The sequence below is a fragment of the Balaenoptera ricei genome, chromosome 13 (genome assembly GCF_028023285.1).
Source record: "Balaenoptera ricei isolate mBalRic1 chromosome 13, mBalRic1.hap2, whole genome shotgun sequence".
NCBI classification, from domain to species: Eukaryota; Metazoa; Chordata; class Mammalia; order Artiodactyla; family Balaenopteridae; genus Balaenoptera; species Balaenoptera ricei.
Genome location: NC_082651.1, coordinates 13,599,511 through 13,620,825, shown reverse-complemented (window position 1 = coordinate 13,620,825; position 21,315 = coordinate 13,599,511). Strand labels below are relative to the sequence as shown.

Here is a 21,315-nt window from a genome sequence, read left to right as displayed (position 1 = left end):
AGATGACGGTGCCCCCAGCAAGCCAGTTCTAGAATGTTCCCCCAGGGATTATTCCTGGATGCCTAATGCAAAGACCATTCCTTGAGTCCTCCAGGTGATTCTGTAAGTCCCCAATTCTTCATATGAAAACATTTCCTGATTAAATCAGCTGGAGTATTTTCTGTTACCTGCAGCTGAATCCTGCCAAATAAATCAACAGTCCACCATCTTCCTCGCCTCTTTGCCTTAGCATGTGTTCTTGGCTCTGTCTAACAGTCTTCTTGCCCTAACTCTGCCTAGATAAATTCTACTTATACTTCAACACTTGGCTCAAACATCACCTCTTCCTTGAAGCCTTCACTTCCTACTTCCAGTATGGTTTAGTTCCTGATCCTCCTCATTTCCATGCACTCGCCATCCTTTTCTGTCTTTCTAGCTTTCTTTCTTATTTATTTATTTATTTGGTTGCACCAGGCGGGCTCCTTAGTTGCTGCATGCGAACTCTTAGTTGCGGCATGCATGTGGGATCTAGTTCCCTGACCAGGGATCAAACCTGGGGTCCCTGCATTGGGAGCTTGGGAGCATGCAGTCTTAACCACTGCACCACTAGGGAAGTCCCTCTTTCTTTCTTTTTTCTTTCTTTCTTTCTTTCTTTCTTTCTTTCTTTCTTTCTTCCTTCCTTCCTTCCTTCCTTCCTTCCTTCCTTCCTTTTTTTCCTTCCTTTCTTTCTTTTTTCCTTCCTTCCTTCCTCCATGCCTCCCTCCCTTCCTTCTTTCTTTCTCTTTCTTTCTTTCATTCTTCCTTCTTTCTTTTGTTCATTCTTTTGTTTGTTCTTCTTTCCTCTCTCTCTTCCTTTCATTCATTCTTTCTCTTCTTTCGTTGACTCATTTATCATCCATTTATGAAGCACTTACTACAAGACAGTCACTGAAGATTCAAAAACTCCTAGGGCACAGGTCCTGCCCTTAGGTTGCTTACAGATTAACCGAAAAGGTTCACAATTAAGAAGTAGTTTGGCAAGTGCTATGATGGGGGTGATCCAGGGTCTCATTGGACCATAGAAAAGGGATGTTTAATCTGGCCATAGGGCTATATATTGTTTCCCTGAAGGGTTGAGTCCTTAGCTGAGTCCCAAAGTATGAGTAATATTAGCCAGGGAAGTGGAAGAGGAATGATTTTCTAAAACAGAAGGAGCAGCTTGTGCAGAGACATCTTGTGAGAGAGAATAGTGTCCTGGAGGACCTGTGAGAGGTTCACAAGGATTGTAACCTGTTGCATGTGCAGAGAGCTGGGAGGGCAGCTGAGAGATGAGCTGGGGGATTTTCAGGGCCCAGAATATGAGGGATCTTGTCTGTGCTAAAAGCATATGGGAGCCATTGAAGAAAAGGTACCATACCATCCAGATGTAGCAGTGTGGACCAAGGTGTAGAACAAGGCCAGCTGTGGTCAGGAGGCTGGTAGGGAAGTTGCCTCAGGAAACTCAAGGATGCTGAGATAAGGGTCTGAACTATGATGATGACCATCAAGATGGACAAAAGGCCCTGGAAATATTTAGGAGGTAAATTCACTAGGACTTAGTGACTACTGAATGAAGGACATGACTCTTGAATTTGGAAGGACAAGAGAGATCAAGGATATTCTTATTTGGGGGCTTAGATAATGGGAGGACACTAGAACCTTTTATTGAGAGAGAAGATACAAGAAGAAGGAGGAACAGATTGTTTCTGAGGGTAGTGGAGAGAGATGGTTAATTCAACCTAAGTTGTGTAGTGTTTGCATGTGGATGAGACACCAAATGGAGGTGTCCAGTTGGCAGCTGGACTTACACACCTGGAATTTAGAAGACTGAACTAGAGAAAAAGATCTATAAGTGATGGTTGAAGTCCAAGAGATGCCTGAGAGAGAAAGTGTAGTATAAAGGACAAACCAGTATTTCATCACTTATTATTATTTTTTAAATTTATTTTATTGAAGTATAGTTGATTTACAATGTTGTGTTAATTTCTACTGTACAGCAAAGTGATTCAGTGATATATATATATATATATATATATATATATATTCCTTTTCATATTCTTTTCCATTATGATTTATCACAGGATATTGAATATAGTTCCCTGTATCACTTATTATTTTGTAATGTCATCTAAAAAATGATCTGTTCTCTCTGTTGGATTATGAACTCTAACATTTTTATCTTCAATTCTCTTTTCTACAATAGTGCCTTAATAGAGTAAGAGCTCAAAAAGTTGGAATAAATAAATCAATAATGAGTTAATTTAGTCATTTTAAAAAGGAAGGGCTTTAACTAACCAGAAAAATATACCTTCCATGTGATCTCAAGGAGAGGCACAGGTGAAGAGAGAATCAGGAAATATAAGACTAAGATTCACGAAAAAGGAAAATCAGGCAAGGATGGGGGCACCGATCTGGGCCTGAGTGACATTTCCAATGCCCTGGCAAGTCAGGGCACCAGAGAGGATCACAGGAGCCTGGGGCAGATGCTCTTGGGCCACCTGGACGGAGGGCACCCTCCCCAAAGTCCCCAGTTCCCATTACCAATAAGTTATAGCTCTATCCCCTAGGTATTGTTCCTGGTCTTCCTTTGACCTTATTTAGAGATTGATTCAGGAAGTAAATCTCCTATATTTACTAACGCCTAGTAAAGTAAAACTTCCTTTTCTTTGTCCTAGAACTGTCTCCTCTAAGCCTCAATGAGTGTCATGTCTGAAATGCTAGCCACTTCCCTTTACTCCATCGCTTCGTGAGCTGCGTGCAAACTGAGACTGTCCTAGAGGCTGCCTCCAAGCCCCACAGTTCGGGGAGCCATGGGCAGGGATTGCAAGTGTCTGTCATTGGCCTTGAGGTCAAACAGGTAGGAGAGGTCATGCACTGGCCAGAACGTCTCCAGGGGGCCACATGGGAAATAGTTTCTGTGAAAACCCTGACAGTTATTTTGCAAAATGTCATATCCCACAGTGATGGTTTGCACACCCTAATGTGCTTTCCTCCATCTGCTATTCAGCAGAGCCACTTATTCTAGCAAGCATTAATCCAATAAAATGGATCTGGGTTTAGCATTGACACAACTCCCACAAAACCCTCCATTCCCTTTAGAGACACACAGTTTGAGACAAATAAATCCCCACTTCCTCTGCACACCTTTTACTCTCCATCTAATAGCCCTATTTTTTTTTTTCTTTACAGCTTGCATCACTAACCAAAATTATATTCAGTATGTATTTGCTTTGTGTTTATTCTCCATTTCTTGCCACTGGAATGTAAATTCCTTAATACATTCCAACACCTCAAACAGGATCATATGCAAAGCAGGTGCTCAACAGTTATTTTTTAAATGAATGACTCCATCTCTTGATTCTCTTTTCTAAATATTCCCCCAATTCTTGCCTTGGCTGAAACCTGGCTGTCCTCTGAAGACCATGCTTTCCCTGAAGCTTTCTCAAGGAGAAAGAACTCATGCCTCTACACACAGATATTTCCCAGCCAGGAAGTTGGGGCCAACATCGGGTCACCTCTCAACTGACATCATAATATGACATCAGCAACCTTGTAAAATGAACAACCCACCCAAACAGACAAAAACCCCAGTCCTTTGATGTTTATACCATCCTATACCTCTCTTTGTAGCTTTCAGCTACTGACCTGCTCAGGCCCCTCCACTTATTAAACATTTGACACCTGGAACCAAGCCCTCCTCTTTGTCCTAAACCTCTTTGACCTTGACGCCCATTTGGATGACCAACACCATGACCTCTCAGCCCCTTGACTTTTTCACCCAGTCACTTCCGCCTCTACTTTCTTTTCCATCCACCCCCAGAGTCACGCCCTGTGCCTTATCGTCACTCTTAACCTCTTCATCTCTAAAATGTTCAAACATCCTGTTCTTTGACCACAACAGACCATTTTTATGGCCTGTTTCTGCCTGCCTCCTCTCCTTCTCCCTCTGTTCCTCACTCTCTCCAGCTTCCCCACTGTTTGCGTATTTCAGCCACCAGAGATCTCTAATCCTTTGACCGACTCAACTTGGCTCCATCGTTTCCTCCTGTCTTCACTTCCGTCCAGCCCCTCACTTGACAGTCTTTTGTCGCTATTCCCCGCTGCCTGGCCCCTCAGCCCTCTCACTACACCGCCTGGCAAAGTTCTGGATCTGTCCAATATCTGCCCTCTCAGATCCTGCACCAAAGTCAGTGATCACCTCAAGAGAACATGGATCCTATTGCACATTGATGACCAAAACCAACTGACCTTTATGGTTGCTTTAGCAACCCTTCAGTGTCTCTGTAATTTGATGGCTGTCACCTCTCCACAGGAAACCATCCCTACTTTCAGCAGTATTCTACCCTACCTCCTCATCTCTCACTTACAGCAAAGGAACAGAAGCAAAATAACAGAAGACTTTCTCAACTGCCCAGCAGCCCACTTTAAAACCTGTTGAATCTTTCTTTAGTCTTTTCTTCTCTCCTCTCATCCAACAGAAGCAGGAGTCCCACTCTTATCCAAGGCCAGTCCCTATACTTTTGCTTTGGATACCATCCCATTCGGCCTCCTCAAGGTCCTCATCGCATCAGTAATTCTCCATCATTTAGTGACACCCTATGTGCCTGGTCCCATGCTAATGGCTTGTGGCATTAGCTTACCCAGTCCTCTTCCAAAAGGCTATGATGTGGTGGTCACTATTTGTATACACCCCCTTAACTAGTCCAAGTTTACCCACGGTGGGAGAAAAACACTTTATGGTCCTTATTCCACCAACACTAAATAAAATTCTGTTTAGTCCTTTTCCCATTTTTGCTGGCAAAATTAAGCCAAAGGCCTGCTGTTTGCTTATCATACAAATAATATTCTCTCCAGCACTAGTCTTCATAACGAACAAACAAAAAATCTCAGCAATACCTGAGGTGTTCCTTTTCCCTCACAGCTTCCATGGGAGAGAGAATCGTTCTGCAACATAAACTAATTCAAAGAATCCATGCTGAGAAACGTTAAATTGAGAACAGCCACAAGACTATCACTTTTTTTTCCTGTGCATTATGAGCTGTATGAATATTCATTACTATCTCCAACTTTTCTGTTCTTAGTTAAAATAAATATGCCCTTGCAAGTAGTATTTGAACAAAAGGGTCTTATACAACACTGAAGCCTTCAGAAGTTGTTATGTCCCAAAAAAGTAAGCCAGAAAAAGACATCTTTGCCTCTTCCTCTTTCTTTGTGTTGTTGTAATTGGTAATGTGTTGCTGTTGTTTTGAAACATGCCAACATATTCCTGGGGATTTTTTATCATTAAGAGGTAGAGTCTAATTTTCCTTCCTTTGAATGTGGGCTGACATTAGTGATTCACTTCCAGTCAACAGAATGTGGTAGAAGTGATGCTGAATGACTCCTAAAGCCAGTCATCAAAAGTTATACAGCCTCTGCCTGGCTCTCCCACAAGACACTCACTCTTGGAACTCAGTCACCATGTTGTGAGGAAGCCCAACCAGCATGGAGAGGACATGCAAAGGTGTTTTGGGCAACAGCCCCACTGAGGTCCCAGCATGATGGAGATGCTCCCACCCTCTGAGCTCCCTCAGCTGATACTGGGTGGATAAGAAACAAGAGGTTCCCCCCTGAGCCCTGCTCAGTTGCAGACTCACAGCAGAATAAATATTGTCTCCTTTTTTTTCTCCTTTAAGACACTAAGTTTCAGGATGGTTTATTTCACAATAAGAGATAAATGAAACAGTTGCCTCAGAAATAATGCTGAAAAAGCATTTCCAGATCCTTAAGTGGTATAAAGATCTAAAAGATTTCTTGTTAAGACTGAAGAAGGTCGTTGGCACTTTTGTTTCAGATGCATTATGGAAAGATAAAAGTGTATGACTCTGAGACATTTATAATTTTAAAAGGAACTTGAGTATGTCTATTTCAATCAATTTACTCAGATGAGAAAGAGCAGAGTAGAAATTTAAAGTCAAATGGATTTTCTCCAGAGCCCATGCACGTACCCAGGAACCCATACTGTATACCCACCCTGTTTTTTTCAGCCTGTCCTTCTTCATTACCTCCTTCCTATCAGCTTTTACACTTGTTTAAACCTGTCACATCTTGAAAATTTCTTCCATTAGACCCATGTCTCCCTCTAACTACACCCATATCTCTCTCTCCCCCTTCACAACAAAATTTATTGAAAAAATTATCTCTACCCACTGCCTCCTCTTTCTCACCTTCCACTCAGTCTTGAAGACCCTTCATTTTCACTTTTGCACAGCCCTCTTCCTGAAAGCTCTCCAGGGTGTCTTAGCTCCAGGATCCAACGGACACTTTTCAAACTTGACCAGACTTGATGTGCTGTTAGTTTGATGCTGTTGATTCTCACCTCGAACCCTCTTTTCTCTAGACATCCATACTCCATGTCTCATGGTCCTCCTTCTACCTCTGAAGGCTTCTCCTAAGCCTCCAGAAACCTCTGAATCTTCTGCCTGATTCTCACATATCTTTCTGTCCTGACCATCTTCTCTTTTAAACTAACCTCTCTCACCATTTCATTCACCCCCTCAGTTCCATTATCTTCTTTATGCCGAAAACTCTGAAATTTATATCTCCATTCCAAATTCCTCTCCCAAACTCCAGATCTGCCCACTGCACACCTCTGTCTGGATGTTTATAGACACCTCAAAATTCAACATAGTCAAAAGCAGATCTTATTCTCTTTCTCCCTAGACTGCCACCTTCTCTTCCATTCTCCCTTTTGTCGGTAAATGGAATCATCATCCATCAATAGAATCACCACCCATCAGTAGAAACATTCATTAATAGACACCAAAACTAGAAATTTGGTGGTCAATCTCATTCTGCATACAATAAATCACCCAAATCTATTGACTCTACCTTCTTCCTTTTCCTTAAATCCATTGACTTCTCTCAAATCCCCTGCAACAATCATTTGACACTCATCTCTCAACTGGATCGGAGGAGAGCAATGCTGGAGCAAGGAAAAACCACTTGAGAGGCTGTGCCAACACCCATTCCCCAGCCAGCAGCCAGAAGCAATAATTTTAGGAGGCAAATCTGATCATGTCATTACCCTGCTTGAAGTCATCTGCAGGGACCTCCTGTTGGAAACCAGGCTTTTAGCATGCCATAATGAAGTTATGCCATAATGAATTTCATGATCTGGACTCTATTTTCCTCTAAGCCACATCTTTGCCACTTCCTCTTTCTTTGTACCCTTTGCTCCAGCTATTTGTGGCTCCTTGCAGTGAATTAGCAAAAGGTTTCCTTTCCTGATTTTATTCTCATCAGCTGGAAAGTCATTAGAAATACCTTTTTTTTTTAGTACAAGGCAGTTTATTGACGACTGCCATAACATTGTCATAATAAATATTAAAGAGTATGATATCGAAATGTGGGTGATGAGCCCTAAAGCCGAGGGGTAAAACCTACATAACTGTATGAGGTGACTCCAGCATCTTTGTTCTCATTTATGAGCATATGGAAATGAAAATGTCAAAGTCTTTGTCCCTTAGGAGCTCACAGTCTGGTGCCATATAATAAGAATGTTGACAAAGGGACAAGCATTCACCTGCTGCCTGCAGAGTATTGGGGGTGAGTAAGAATGGGCTCTGCCACACCCATATTCCCTTGTCAGGATATCTTCAGGGCGGGAGTTACCATCCCTTTGGTTAAGCGGTTGGCCAGGCCTAGGAAGTGCCACCTACCAGGTACAGCAAAAGTGTACCCAAGGACAACACAGTAAGGAGAGACACCCGACCTCCAGAACAGGAAAGGATGTAACATCAGCCTTGAACTGTCACCCAAAAACTATGCCCCTGCCCGGGCAAAGCACCTCCTGCCCCAGTGGAGTCTATTCTAGTGAATTCTCCTAACCAAGCTTCCCTGAATTTCCATGCTGATCACCCCCTTCCCCTCTCTCATAGGGCATATGGGGAAGTAATGAATGATGAGCAACCTCTCATAATGAGGATGATTTTCCATCTTCCATGACTAATGAGCCTGAGCATAAAATGACATATTGGGTCACATTTGAGGCACATATTTTTGTACAGGAGATTTATGTTTTGATTCTCAACTTCCTGTTTTAGTTATTCCTTTTTGGTCATGGAAACATACACATACAGAGTGTTGTGTACTCTGACCGGGATCTAATTTCTGTGGAGTTGATGCTGAAGGAAGTTCGGTATACATTGGGGATCCTTAGAGTCTTCCTAAAAATCAACTAGAGGCTTCCTAGAAATTCAGAAATACCTCAACCGCATAGTTTTGTATCAGCCAGTTGGAGATGGGGACCCAGGAATCATTTTTCACTAGCTGACCCTGACGTAAGTGGTCAAGAGCATTTGAGAACCTCTGGTGCTCTGAGGGCAAGTTATAATTTAACATAGTAAACAAATCCAAATTGTCTACAATGTGAACGGCATCCTTGGAGTTGTACGATGTGAAGGGGACATAGTCTTGGATGAGGGTCAGGCTACTCTTGAGGATATCGGTGGAAATGTTCTTTGCATCTGCAGTTTGCTTAGAATCATTCAAAGCCATTGATTAAGCTCTCACTGTGTGCTCAACACTGAATTCAGGGCTTTGGAGAGCAAGAAGGAAGTAAGAATTTGAGAAGACTCGTGTTGGGGAGGAAGAAATTTTCCTCTACTCTTCTAGGTCCTTCTGGCTGGTCTAAGAATTAAATTGACATGAGACAGATTAAGAGGAGAAAATCAAACAAAAGTTTAACAACATGTACACATGGGAGAGACCCAGGAAACCTGTGTAACTCACCAAAACGGCCAAAACTCTCACCTTAGATACCACCTTCAGCTAAAGACAAAAGAGGATGTTGAGGGGGTGGAGAGTGGTTTGGGGCTTCAAAGGCGAGAAAGGCAACTAACATGGAAATGGAAAAGCAAACGTTTGGTAAATGTTTGCTGGCCCTGCAGAGACAATGGGAAACAGAGAGGAATTTTAACAAACAAACTTTGCTAGGTTCCTCCCTGTCTACACACCTAGTTCATACTCTAGTTATCTATGGTGACATCTCCCTTCCTGGAACAGGTCCTTTACCTACATTCTTTTAGGCAGTTAGAGGGAAAGTCAAAGTTTCTTCCAGAATCTTTTTGGCCTTGATTGTTTTCAGCTCAAAATTATCCACATGCCAAAAAGACATTTGGGAGTGGTAAATTTTGTTCTCCTACACTAGGAAGCCAAACCTTACATGTATCTCCTCACACACAATGTAAAGTAGGATTCAGTAAATACACATGGAAGGAAGGGAAGGAGGGGGAAAAAAAAAGAAGGAAACATCAGAAGAATAGCATAAGTACCTTTGTCATAATAAATATTGCTGGGGGCAACACACAGAATCATGAAAAATAATAAATTGTTGTTTTAAGTTGGTAAGTTTGTAATTTGTTGTTACACAGCAAGAGCTAACTGAGACACCATGCAAAGGGCTTCAGACATTGTCTGGGAGTCCTGAGGCCCCATCCACCCCCACCAGCTCTCCTTCTGGAAACTAGACCCTTCTCCACTACTCCCTCCCACTTCCACAGTCCTTCCTGACAAATCTGTACAGGTGTCCTCATGCTATTCTCCATAGAGCTTGACCTCCAAATCAGACCATTTGGGGACTATTATTGGAGTTTTCTGGGACTGCTCCCCATGGTGACCTGACTAACCAATAGTTCCCCAACTTACCTGTGCATTTATTCCCATATCTGTTCAGCAAATGTTGATGAGTATCTGACGCATGTCATAAAAACTTCTAAGTGCTCGTAAAATATAAATGAACAAAATGGGCAAAAACCTCCGCCCTGTGGAACTTGCATTCTAGTGGAAGGAGAAGGGAAGAGTACTAATGAAATAAAATTCATATTTAATGGCAAGACAAGAAAAATTTTAACATAACATTTTCCTCTGCCCATTTAGGCCTCCTCCCTCCCCTTTAGTGTGCATTGTGCATCTGCATTAACCAGACCTCCTTAGGAGATAACATTCCTTCTTAATCTCGTAAGGGGTCACGATGACCCACTACTCGCTTTGTACGTGCAGATCTGGATTGTGTAAACTGTCAGTGACATGTAACCCTTTATCTCAAAAATGTGTATCACTGTGCTGTGACCTCTGATGGTTGGAACAGTCCTCAGAGCTTTCTGAAAGACTGTCTGTTGGGTTATAATCCTCAGGCTGGCTCACGTAAAATTTTCCATTTCTTTTTTAGATTGACTACTGATTAATTTTTTGTCAACAGAATAATAAATAAATAATAAATCATAGTTGTGTTAGAATGTGATAGTACAATAGGGGATTCAGGAGAGCTGAGATTCAGAGAGGGGTCCATGTTGCAGTTATAAATGAGGTGATCAGAGGAGTCTTCATTGAGGAAGTGAGACTTCCAGACAGAAGGCTAGTGCAAAGGTCCTGGGGTGGTATCAGACCTGGAGCATTTGTCTCTGGAAAACAGTGAGGAGTTTGATGTGGCTGAAGCAGAGTAAACAGGGAGAAGCATGTAGGAGAATAGATCAGAAATAACTGTATTAGGGTTCTCCAGATACATATATATATATATGTCTCCTCAAACAGTAATGGAAGCCAAGAAGCCCCACAGTCAATCTGCTGGAGGACCAGGAAGGCTTGTGGTATAATTTAATTTGAGTCCAGAGGCCTGAGAACCAGGGGGGCTGTGGTGGCAGGGGGCACTGCTGGTACAAATCTTGGACTCCGAAGGCCCTAGAATCAGGAGCTCCAATGTTCAAGGGCAGGGGAAGATGAACATCCCAGCTCAAGAAAAGAGAGAGCAAATTCACCCTTCCTTGGCATTTTTTTAAAATTAATTTATTTATTTATGGCTGTGTTGGGTCTTCGTTTCTGTACGAGGGCTTTCTTCTAGTTGTGGCAAGCGGGGGCCACTCTTCATCGCGGTGCGCGGGCCTCTCACTATCGCGGCCTCTCTTGTTGCAGAGCACAGGCTCCAGACGCGCAGGCTCAGTAATTGTGACTCACGGGCCCAGTTGCTCCGCGGCATGTGGGATCTTCCCAGACCAGGGCTCGAACCCGTGTCCCCTGCATTGGCAGGCAGACTCTCAACCACTGCGCCACCAGGGAAGCCCCTCCTTGGCATTTTTGTTCGATCCTTAGCCTCAGTGGATTGGATGATGCCCACCCACATTGGTGAGAGCCATCTCCTTTACTCATTCTACTGATTCAAAAGTTAATCTCTTCTAGAAACGCTCTCACAGACACACCCAGAAATAATGTTTAACCAACTCTCCAGGCATCCCTTAATTCAGCCAAGCTGACACATAAATTAACTGTCACAATAATCCATTTTCCCCATAAACCCATGAACATACATTGGAATAGTGTTCCCTGGAACCAGTCTGGAAAATACTTATCTTGGAGGTACCCAAGTCTGCAGTCTTCTGAGCAGACAGACTCACGTGACTGGTATTTTGAGCGTCTCGGGTTCTACGAGTGATGGGCCCTCAGAAAACGTCTGCAGGAAACAGTCCAGTATAAAAGAGCCTGTGCTGAAACTCCAGACTTCCAGCCTCCTCTGTCACTCTAATTCTATGACCAGAGTCTGGGCAAGGGTGTCCCAAGGGAGTCAGAGGGGATGAGTGTAGGAGAGGATGATTCACTGCAGCGTCTCTGTCACAGGGAGAGGGACTGACACACAGTGAATACCAAATACCGGAGGGATTAATTTAATTGCTCACACAGCGCCAGACCCAACAAGCAGTGCAGGGAAACTGATCTTTGTCGCCACCCGCAGCCCAGAGGCCCCACTGCAGGCTCCCGGCCTCAGAAATGGGCCCATGGGATGTAGATCCTGGATTGCTCAGAATCTGTGCCTATTGAGGGGGCCAAGATTGGAATTTACTTCGGGCATAGATAGACTTTTTGTTTTGGTTGAATCACTAGCAAACCCTTTTAATTACACAAATGTAAAATCCAACCGGAAATGTAGTCAAATAACTCAAATGCTAGTGCTTCTAAGACATTAACTTTTCTGTCTATGCTCGTCATGTTCACTTCTGTCACGATCATTTATGAAATGGTTGCATATTGTAGTAGAATGGTGTAACCGAGCAGGACCCTGTGGGGACTTCCCTAGACAGACCTCCCCCCACCCCCCGGCCGTGTCCTCTGCTTGCCTCTTGTTTGTTAGGAAAACTTTAGCTTCCTAGGTCTTCCTCAAGTTCCAAAGAATAAATTTAATCAGAGAAGTGAGAAAATGCAGAAACAAAGGAAAACAGTCGAGCAAGACAAAATAATAATAGTTTAGCCATTAAATGACGTTAAGGACATTTAGTTTCTCCTCAAGGGCTATAGATAATATTCTGAGTCATGTCCTTTGAGCTGTTTTGCAGATACTGAAACCCCCACCAGGTGGAAAAAATTAACTGTATGCTGCCCACAAGCACATAGACCCCAGACTGGTTGGAACCAGAATGTTGATGATGCTGACTCCCAATTACCTCACCACCAACCAGTCGGAAGAATGTCCACGAGCTGATCATGTACCCTGCAACCCTCTCCCTCACCCTGTCTTTAAAAACCTTTCCCTGGGGCTTCCCTGGTGGCGCAGTGGTTGAGAATCTGCCTGCCAATGCAGGGCACACGGGTTCGAGCCCTGGTCTGGGAAGATCCCACATGCCACGGAGCAACTAGGCCCGTGAGCCACAACTACTGAGCCTGCGCGTCTGGAGCCTGTGCTCCACAACAAGAGAGGCCGCGATAGTGAGAGGCCCGCGCACCGCGATGAAGAGTGGCCCCCGCTTGCCGCAACTGGAGAAAGCTCTCGCACAGAAACGAAGACCCAACACAGCCAAAAATAAATAAATAAAAATAAAAAAAAAAAAACCTTTCCCTGAAAGCCATTGGGAGTTCAGGCCTTTTGAGCATTAGCCACCTGTACTCCTTGCTTCACGCCCTGCAGTAAATGCTGCATTTCCTTGACCACAACTTGGTGTCAATAAATTGATTTTACTGCACACAGGTGAGTGGGCCCAATGGTATCCAGGAAATTTTGGTTTCCATTAGAGTGTTCTTCTTTACTTTTACTATTTCCCTCCCTAAATCTGGGTTTAGACTTCCCCAGAACTTCCATGTGTTGTGTAGCCTGTGTAATTCTGTGTGTGATGTTTGTTGTTGTGTTTTTTTAAATTTTTATTGGAGTATAGTTGATTTACAACATTGTGTTGGTTTCAGGTGTACAGCAAAGTGAATCAGTTATACATATGCCTTTATCCACTCTTTTTTTTTTTTTTTTAGATTCTTTTCCCATATAGACTATTACAGACTATTGAGTAGCATTCCCTGTGCTATACAGCAGGTTCTTGTTAGTTATCTATTTTATATATAGTAGTGTGTATATGTCAGTCCCAATCTCCCAATTTATCCCTCCCTCCCCCTTATCCCCTGGTAACCATAAGTTTGTTTTCTACATCCGTGACTCTACTTCTGCTTTGTAAGTAAGTTCATTTGTACCCTTTATTTTTTAAGATTCCACATATAAGCGATATCATATAATATGTGACATGTGTCTGACTTACTTCTCTCAGTATGACAATCTCTAGGTCCATCCATGGTGCTGCAAATGGCATTATTTTGTTCTTTTTTATGGCTGAGTAATATTCCACTGTATCTATGTACCACATCTTCTTTATCCATTCCTCTGTTGATGGACATTTAGGTTGCTTCCTGTGTGTGATGTTTTTAGCACTTGTTTGTAGAGACTATAGTAATATAGGGGCTATAGTGTGGACTTGCGATCACAAGATGAAAATTTGGGTCACAAAGGAAGTGTGGTAGATTTTCAATCCATGTGACTTAGGACACACAGGTTGCAGGAGACCCTGAACACATCACCCTTTTGTATAAAGTTGCTTCAGATCTTCTCAGAATAAAGACAAGTTCCTCTATGCATCAGTCACTGCCTATATCTGGAGCTTTTTGTCAACACACATACACACACATGCAGACACAGGTTCATGCATGCATACATGCACACCATACACACATGTGCACACACGTATGTGCACATGCATACACGCACACACTAACACACGCAGCTACACTCAGGACTTCCTTCAAGCCTGTATAAGGTTGTCTCCTCTGCCTGCCCCACACCTCCCCCTGCCCCTCACCTGGCTGGCCCCATGCCTACATCACCTCCTCTAAATCCTTTCCTGACCCCCTGGGATGGGACCACTCAGCAGTCCAGCTCCCTGGTGCTGCCTGAAGGAGAGGTTACCACACTGTGTTCTATTCGCTTGTTTACTAGTTTCTGGCTCAGGACCTGCCAGTTCAGTTAACTCTGAGATGTTAATAGTGGACATGACCTAAAGTGTGCCTCTCCCAGGAATTTACATAATAACAGCTCTGATGGGCTGGTTGTGGAATGAAGCCTTTGGCATGGAAGAATTTCAGGGACAAGACTTGGGAGGGGTGTCTATCAGAAGCTGCTATCATTAATATTATTAATGATAATTATAATAGCAGCATCCCATCATTATTTCTACCTAAGCCCTGCAGAATTTCAACCCAAGGCTTCCTGAGTAATGTTTGGAGTGCTTACTAGTCATTCCATAGGAAGCAGTCAATAGATGTTGGCTTTTGTTCATAATGTCTGGTGTCCTCACCCACACTATATGTCTTTAAAGGGTAGGGACCGTGTCTTCTAAATCTCTTGTATCCTCTTCCTCTCCGAAGCATTCATATAGAATTGACATATATTCAAGCTCCAAATGTGTTTTTACTTAAATAGAGAACATGTTCAACTCATCTTTGCTGGCCCTTCTCTTGTGAAATGTGCCTGCCACCCACCCAGGCATACCCAGGTCTCCTCCCACTCCTGGCCCTGCTCCAAGCTGGGTCAAGTTGAGTTACCACCGGTGAAGGAGATGAGCTGATATGGAAAGATGAAGCAGGGGTCAGGCCAACCGTGGAACCACAGCATCAAAGCTGATCCCAGGGCAGAGCCAAACAGAAGGCAGGTGGGGCGAGAGGTAGGGTAAAGAGGAAGCTGAGATGAGCAGAAGCCCTAGAAGCAGGCGGATTGGTCCAGTGCTGACCTCGGGGCCCAGGCTTAAAATCTGGCTCTTACTTGAAATATTTGGATGATTCCTCCAGGCTTCCTCCTTCACTCCTTCACCAGGCATCTACAGTCAGGCCCCATACATCTTCTTAATTTTTGGCAACTCCTCAGCCACAAGCCTCGGGTCCCTGCACGTGGATGACTCATCATAACCCAGGTGTGCTGGGAGCTCTCCTCCATCACACCTTCCTTAGTTGCTCCCTCTGTTTAGAAATGCCCATCCACACATTCTCTGCCCTGAAACTACTTTTTCTTTGAGGCCCAGATTAAATGCCCTTTCCTTTGTGAAGACCCGTCCAGCCCTCTCCACCAGCTGCACCTCCACACTACAGTGGCGTCCGTCTACCTTGCTGCCATAGATGTCCTCACACTGTATCCTGAATGTCTAACAAGAACCAAATGATCATCCATTAATTTGTTCAAGACTTTGCACTTACTCATCACCTTCAATGTACCAGCAGCTGCCCTGGGCACTGGTGACCCAAAATTGAACTACACGCCCTCAAAAAGCATAGAGTAGTCCCGGCACATAAATACATAGTTATGATGTGATCGCCAGGTGATAAAATAATGGGGCACATGAAGGCCATGGAGAGGCAGGGAAAGAATCTAAATTTATCAGAGTCATAAAGCTCAGCATGTCTCTCCTCTGCTTAAAATCTTCCCATAGCGTCCTTTTTCACTTAAAAATAAATAGAAACCTTTATTTGCCTTCAAGACACCCCCATGATCCAGCCCCTGTTTCTCTTGCCCACCTCCTAATCCTCTCCAGGGTCCAGCCCCCCAGCCTTCCACTGCTATTCAGACACACTAAGCCCCTTCTGCCTCAGGGCTGTGCATTTGCTATTTCTCTCCTGCATCACTTCCTAGTCCCACTCCCTCCTGCCCTTCAGCCTCAGCTCAAATGTCACCTCCTCCAAAAAGTCAGGGTCACCTCCCCGACCACCCTCTCTAATGTTACCATCGAATACCTACCGCCCTCACCCTCTCTCATGTAAATTGCCCTTGTTTGTTTTCTTGTTTGTGAATTTGCTTGTTTAGTGTTTCTTCCACTCAATTATCAGTTCCAAGGAAGCTTAGTTTTGTTGCTCCTAGAATAAGAGTGGAATAAAAATTTGTGGAATGACGTTGGCGTCAAATGGACCAGATGTACATGTACAGCCTATGTGACCTTCAGCAAGTTAAGTATGTCACTTCTTTTAGTCTAGTCTCTTTACCTGTCAAATGCAGGTAAGAATATTTGCCTTGCAGGGTCACTGTGAGGGTGAAGATACACTGTTCTTAAATGTCCTGGCCCACAGTACATGTTGGACAGATGCTGGGTGGTTGTACAAGAGGAAGAGAACCAGCAGTCCACCCCTCTGAGCCCTGATACCACGTTCTCTCTGCTCTAGCTTGTTTGACCATGGATCCTCTACGAAATGGAGAGGGATTTGGGGCTCTGAGGATGAGTGTCAGTTCTAACTACAAACTCTCAGTTGAGGTCCAACCCTATATTCCCAGCTGTAAACAGTCAACTCAACTCATCAGTTCCACAGTAACCTTAAACTCAGTACGTCCAGTCCAAACTCACTGCCTTTCCATCACTGCTCCTCCTTGGTCCTCACACATCAATACTAGCAGGCAACTAATGGTACCGGTCAGTCGGTTGGACGACTGATTCGTTGTGAAGTATCTGATAGAAAAATCGTGACCTGAACTAAAACTGAAATTGTAAGCAGCCCAAGACATTGTCCATGGACAGAGGAGGAGAGCTGGGTTCTGCCTGGAGCTTCTCGGTTGTTTCTAGAAGCTCTGGAGCAGAGAGGCCGGAGGAGAAGACATGGCCAGGCTTCCAAGAAGGACTCGCCAAGTTATCCAGTCCCTTTGCATTGAATACTGCACACAGAGGCCCACTCACTCCCTGTATTAGTTTCCTACAGCTGCTGTAACAAGTCACCACAAATGCAATGGCTTAGAACAACATACATTTATCATTTTACAGTTCTGGAGGTCAGAAGTCTGAAATGGTTTTCACTGGGCTCAAGTCAAGTTGTTGGCATGGCTGTGCCCCTTCTGGAGTCTCTACGGGAGAACCCATTCCCTGCCCTTTTCCAGCTTCTAGGGACCACCTCCGTTCCTTGGCTCACAGCCCCTTCCTCCATCTTCAAAGTTAGCGGTATAGCATCTTCCAGTCTCCCTCTGACTCTCACCCTCCCGCCTCCCTCATAGGAGGACCCTGGTGTTTGATTACCTTGGGCCCACTGGGATACTACAGGATGGATCAGCCTTAATCACATTTGCGAAGTCCCTTCTGCCATGTGAGGTAACATATTCACAGGTTCTGGGGATCAGGATGTGGACCTCTTTGTGGAGGGGTCGTTATTCTGCCTCCCACAGACCCTGAGCAGGATGAGCTTGGTTTGGGGGCGCCAGGCCGGAACCCAGCTTCCTGCCTCTCTACCGACTCTGTTCAAAGTAGAGCTCAGTGCAGGCTGAGGGCTCACTCTCCTTGGTGAGTCGTATGGGCTCTTGGGGCTCAGCCGAGCCACAGGGAAACCAGCCAGGTCAGGCAGCAGCCTCCAGCCTGAAGGCAGGGTCCGAGCATCTCTGGAAGAAGGTGAAGCAGGTGGCCTGGTCACCGCCCTTGTACAGATCCTCGATGTTCACATCCTGTGAGGGCAAGGCGGCGGCTGCTGGATAAGACTGCTGATTGTGTGTCAGCCCTCGAGGCTTCTGGGGCTTGGCCAACAAGGGACCTGAGAGGGTGGCTCTTTCCCCAGGGAATTGCCCTCTGAAGGTTCTGGAGGCAAGGGTCTGGGTGCTGGGTGCAGGGAAAGATGGTGGAAACCTGAACAGGAGGGATGTGTGCACCTGGCCAGAACCCACAGATGAGCACAGAGATGCCAGAGCACCCTGGAGGCCTGGCCAGGTCTGCAGGCTCCCCCAGAACAGGGTGCGGTCTCTCACCTCCAGCTGCAGGGAAGGCCCCACCCCTGTCTCCACACATGCCAGGCAACGACTGCCTCCCTGGATCCCCAGGAAGATGGGGAAACTGGTGTGGCCCAGGCCTCTGTTGGGGAGTATGCAGATCATCTCTGGGGGGAATGGAGGAGAAAAGAGAGCCAGGAGATGAGGGGACCCCAGATCGCAAGCTCTTGAGCAAGCTAAGGCTTGAACAGGAAGGGGCTGGGCCAGGGCACAGCTGGCCTGACCCCTACATGCACGCTGCAGGGTGAGCTGGGACTCCGACAGGGGTCCTGACCCTTCAGTAGGAAAGGGAGAGCTTGGGGTAAGCGGAGCTTGGGTGAGTCCCAGGGCGTCGAGGCCCCAGATGCTCCTGCACGACAGTTGTCTGCGTCGGGATCTCCCACCAGGAAGTGGCCATCTCTCATGTACAGAGCCTCCAGATACGCATCCTTAACTCTGAAACAGGAGGCAGTGCTGATGGCGCGACCCCCTTCAGACACCACTGAGCCCCACGCCCCTCGCACCCCACACTCTGAAGGACAACATGGGGCACTAGGGGCGCTTCTCCTTCTTCAGGAGAGAAGTAGGGGTGCTACTCCACCCAAGAGCATGTCGAGGCCAGGTCAGCCTTAGGCAAAGGAAGTTTTCCCAGGGCTCGTGATTTTTTCAGAGACCGCACCTCTGTCTCTACCAGGCTTGGCCTCTGTCAGGCCCTCAGGGTGGTGACGGGAGCCTGCGTCTTCCCACTGAAGGGTAGAGAGTTTTCCTGACGCTCCAGCCCTTTTCCATGCCTCCCCTGAGAAATTTCCTAATGAGGTTCCGATGTCTCTGGGATATGCTGAGCCTTATCCCAGATTTTCTGGGCCCACCCAAGTTTTCATATGTTTATTCTCTTCAGTAAACGGATTAGTTGAGTATATAATAACGTGTGTTTTGTTTTCCAGATACTTTAAAGGCTCTTTATAGAAGAAAATCCACAAATGAAGGGGAAAAAAAGTCCGATGTGACGGTAAGCATTCCAGCCTGGCCACCCTGCTCCGGTGAGTGTGCAAGTGTGTAAGGGGTGGGCTGGGCTGGGCTATGGATGCCAAATACAGGTGGTTAGCAGGGGGCTGGAGCAGGGCCTGATGACAGGCATTGGGATTGCCTGTGGTTCTGACGATCAGCCTGGGGGGTAAACGCATGCCAGGGAGGCTGAGAAGGAACCGTGGTGAGTCCGTGCAGCACCAAAGCCACGCCCATGCTACTAGCCCATGGCTGGTTGGTTTCAGAGATGATCATTGGCTGCTCTCAGGCCTGGGGAGCCCTTCTTACCTTCAAGAGCAGAACCTCCCGGCCAACACCACGCCCCCAGGAGATTCTACTCTCTCAGTAACAGCTAATTATAACACCCTTGGCTAATGACTGCATGTGTTTAAAGCAGGTTCCCCTGTCCAATAAAAATGAAGATCTGGGGCTTCCCTGGTGGCGCAGTGGTTGAGAGTCTGCCCGCCAATGCAGGGGACACGGGTTCGAGCCCTGGTCTGGGAAGATCCCACATGCCGCAGAGCAACTAGGCCCATGAGCCACAACTACTGAGCCTGTGAGTCTGGAGCCTGTGCTCCGCAACAAGAGAGGCCGTGATAGTGAGAGGCCCGCGCATCACGATGAAGAGTGGCCCCTGCTCACCGCAACTAGAGAAAGCCCTCGCACAGAAACGAAGACCCAATACAGCCAAAAATAAATAAATAAATAAATTTTTAAAAAGAGCCTAGAAGACATTGCAGAGAATATGTATGTAGTCTTAAATTCACAGTTAAGATACCTCCTGCTCCCACACTTCCTAGTTGTAAAATCTTAATTAAAAAAAAAAAAAATGAAGATCTGGAAAGAGCCTGGGTTTGCCAGCTGGCCTTCTCCCTCCAACCTGCACAACCAAGAACTGTGGCTAACTTAGCTGCCAGCAATATTCTGTTCAGAGACCAGAGCCCAGGCTAGATACCCCAGAGAGTTGACATCTGTTTTGTCATTTGCGTGCGCCATGCACTTGTGTCTTGTCTTCCCAGCTACGTTGTACCTTCCCAGAGGCCCTGACCGGCCCCCCATGTCTAGGATAGGATGGGCCCATGGAGAAGCTGAGGAAATGCATCCCAGGTGTCAATCTTATTTTATTTTTATTATGCCTTAACTCATTCCTCGAAGAGCTTGAGATCATTTACAACAAAAATCACAGACAATAAAGTGGTAAACTAAAAGTAAAGACTCAAATGTCAAGTGAGATAAAATGCAGGTAAGAGTTGGAAGCCCAGACTGGGAATAGAGGCCACAGAGGCTAACATACAAAGATGCTGTCACTGAGATTCAAAATTATCTCTGAGCTTTTAGAGAATGGAGGCCAGAGCAGCACAGAGAACCTGGAGTCTGAGTCCTGGCGCTGTGTGACATTAGGTACTTTATAACCTCTTTGAGCCTCAGTTTCCAAACCTATAAAATGGGCTTAGTAATGTCCCCTTTGTAGATTTCTCAGGTTGGAGGCAGGGCAGTAGAATGGCTGGCATCTTGCAGAAGTTCAGGAAAGAAAGCTCTTGTGATTATGATGATGATTAAGCTTAATTATGGGGCATTTGAGATTTCTGGGGTGAGAAGGAGACTCATCCCTCTGACTCAGCCCTCTTTCCTCTTCCTCTGTCATCTCCAGACCCCCTGATTAGGAAAGGGAAGACTCCAGGAAGACTTACATGTAGTATCTTGCCATGGGGAGGGAGCACATTCCTGCAATCAGGGGTGACTGGTCCTTGCTGAGAGGGAAGGGAAAAAAGGGCTGTCAGAGGATGAATGGATAAAGAAGATGTGGCATATATACACGATGGAATATTACTCAGCCATGAAAAAGAATGAAATAATGCCATTTGCAGCAACATGGATGGACCCAGAGATTATACTAAGTGAAATAAGCCAGACGGAGAAAGACAAATATCATATAATATCGCTTATATGTGGAATCTTAAAAAATGATAAAAATGAACTTATTTACAAAACAGAAATAGACTCACAAACATGGAAAACAAACTTATGGTTACCAAAGGGGAAAGAAGGGGCATACATTAGGAGTTTGGGATTAAGATATACACACTAATATATATAAAACAGATGGATAACCAACAAGGACCTACTATATAGGACAGGGAACTATACTCAATATCTTGTAATAACCTATAATGGAAAAGAATCTAAAAAAGAATCACTTTGTTGTACACCTGAAACTAACACAACATTGTAAATCAACTATATTTCAGTAA

General features: G+C 45.2%; 1 protein-coding gene across 1 annotated transcript; it reads right to left on the bottom strand.

The window, feature by feature from the left end:
- Positions 1-17,527: 17,527 nt before the first annotated feature.
- IL1F10 (interleukin 1 family member 10) lies at positions 17,528-20,786 on the bottom strand. The gene is given in 4 exon segments (XM_059943418.1): positions 17,528-17,740; positions 18,038-18,163; positions 18,406-18,493; positions 20,755-20,786. Coding segments are annotated over 4 exon segments (459 nt in total).
- Between the last annotated feature and the right edge of the window lie 529 nt (positions 20,787-21,315).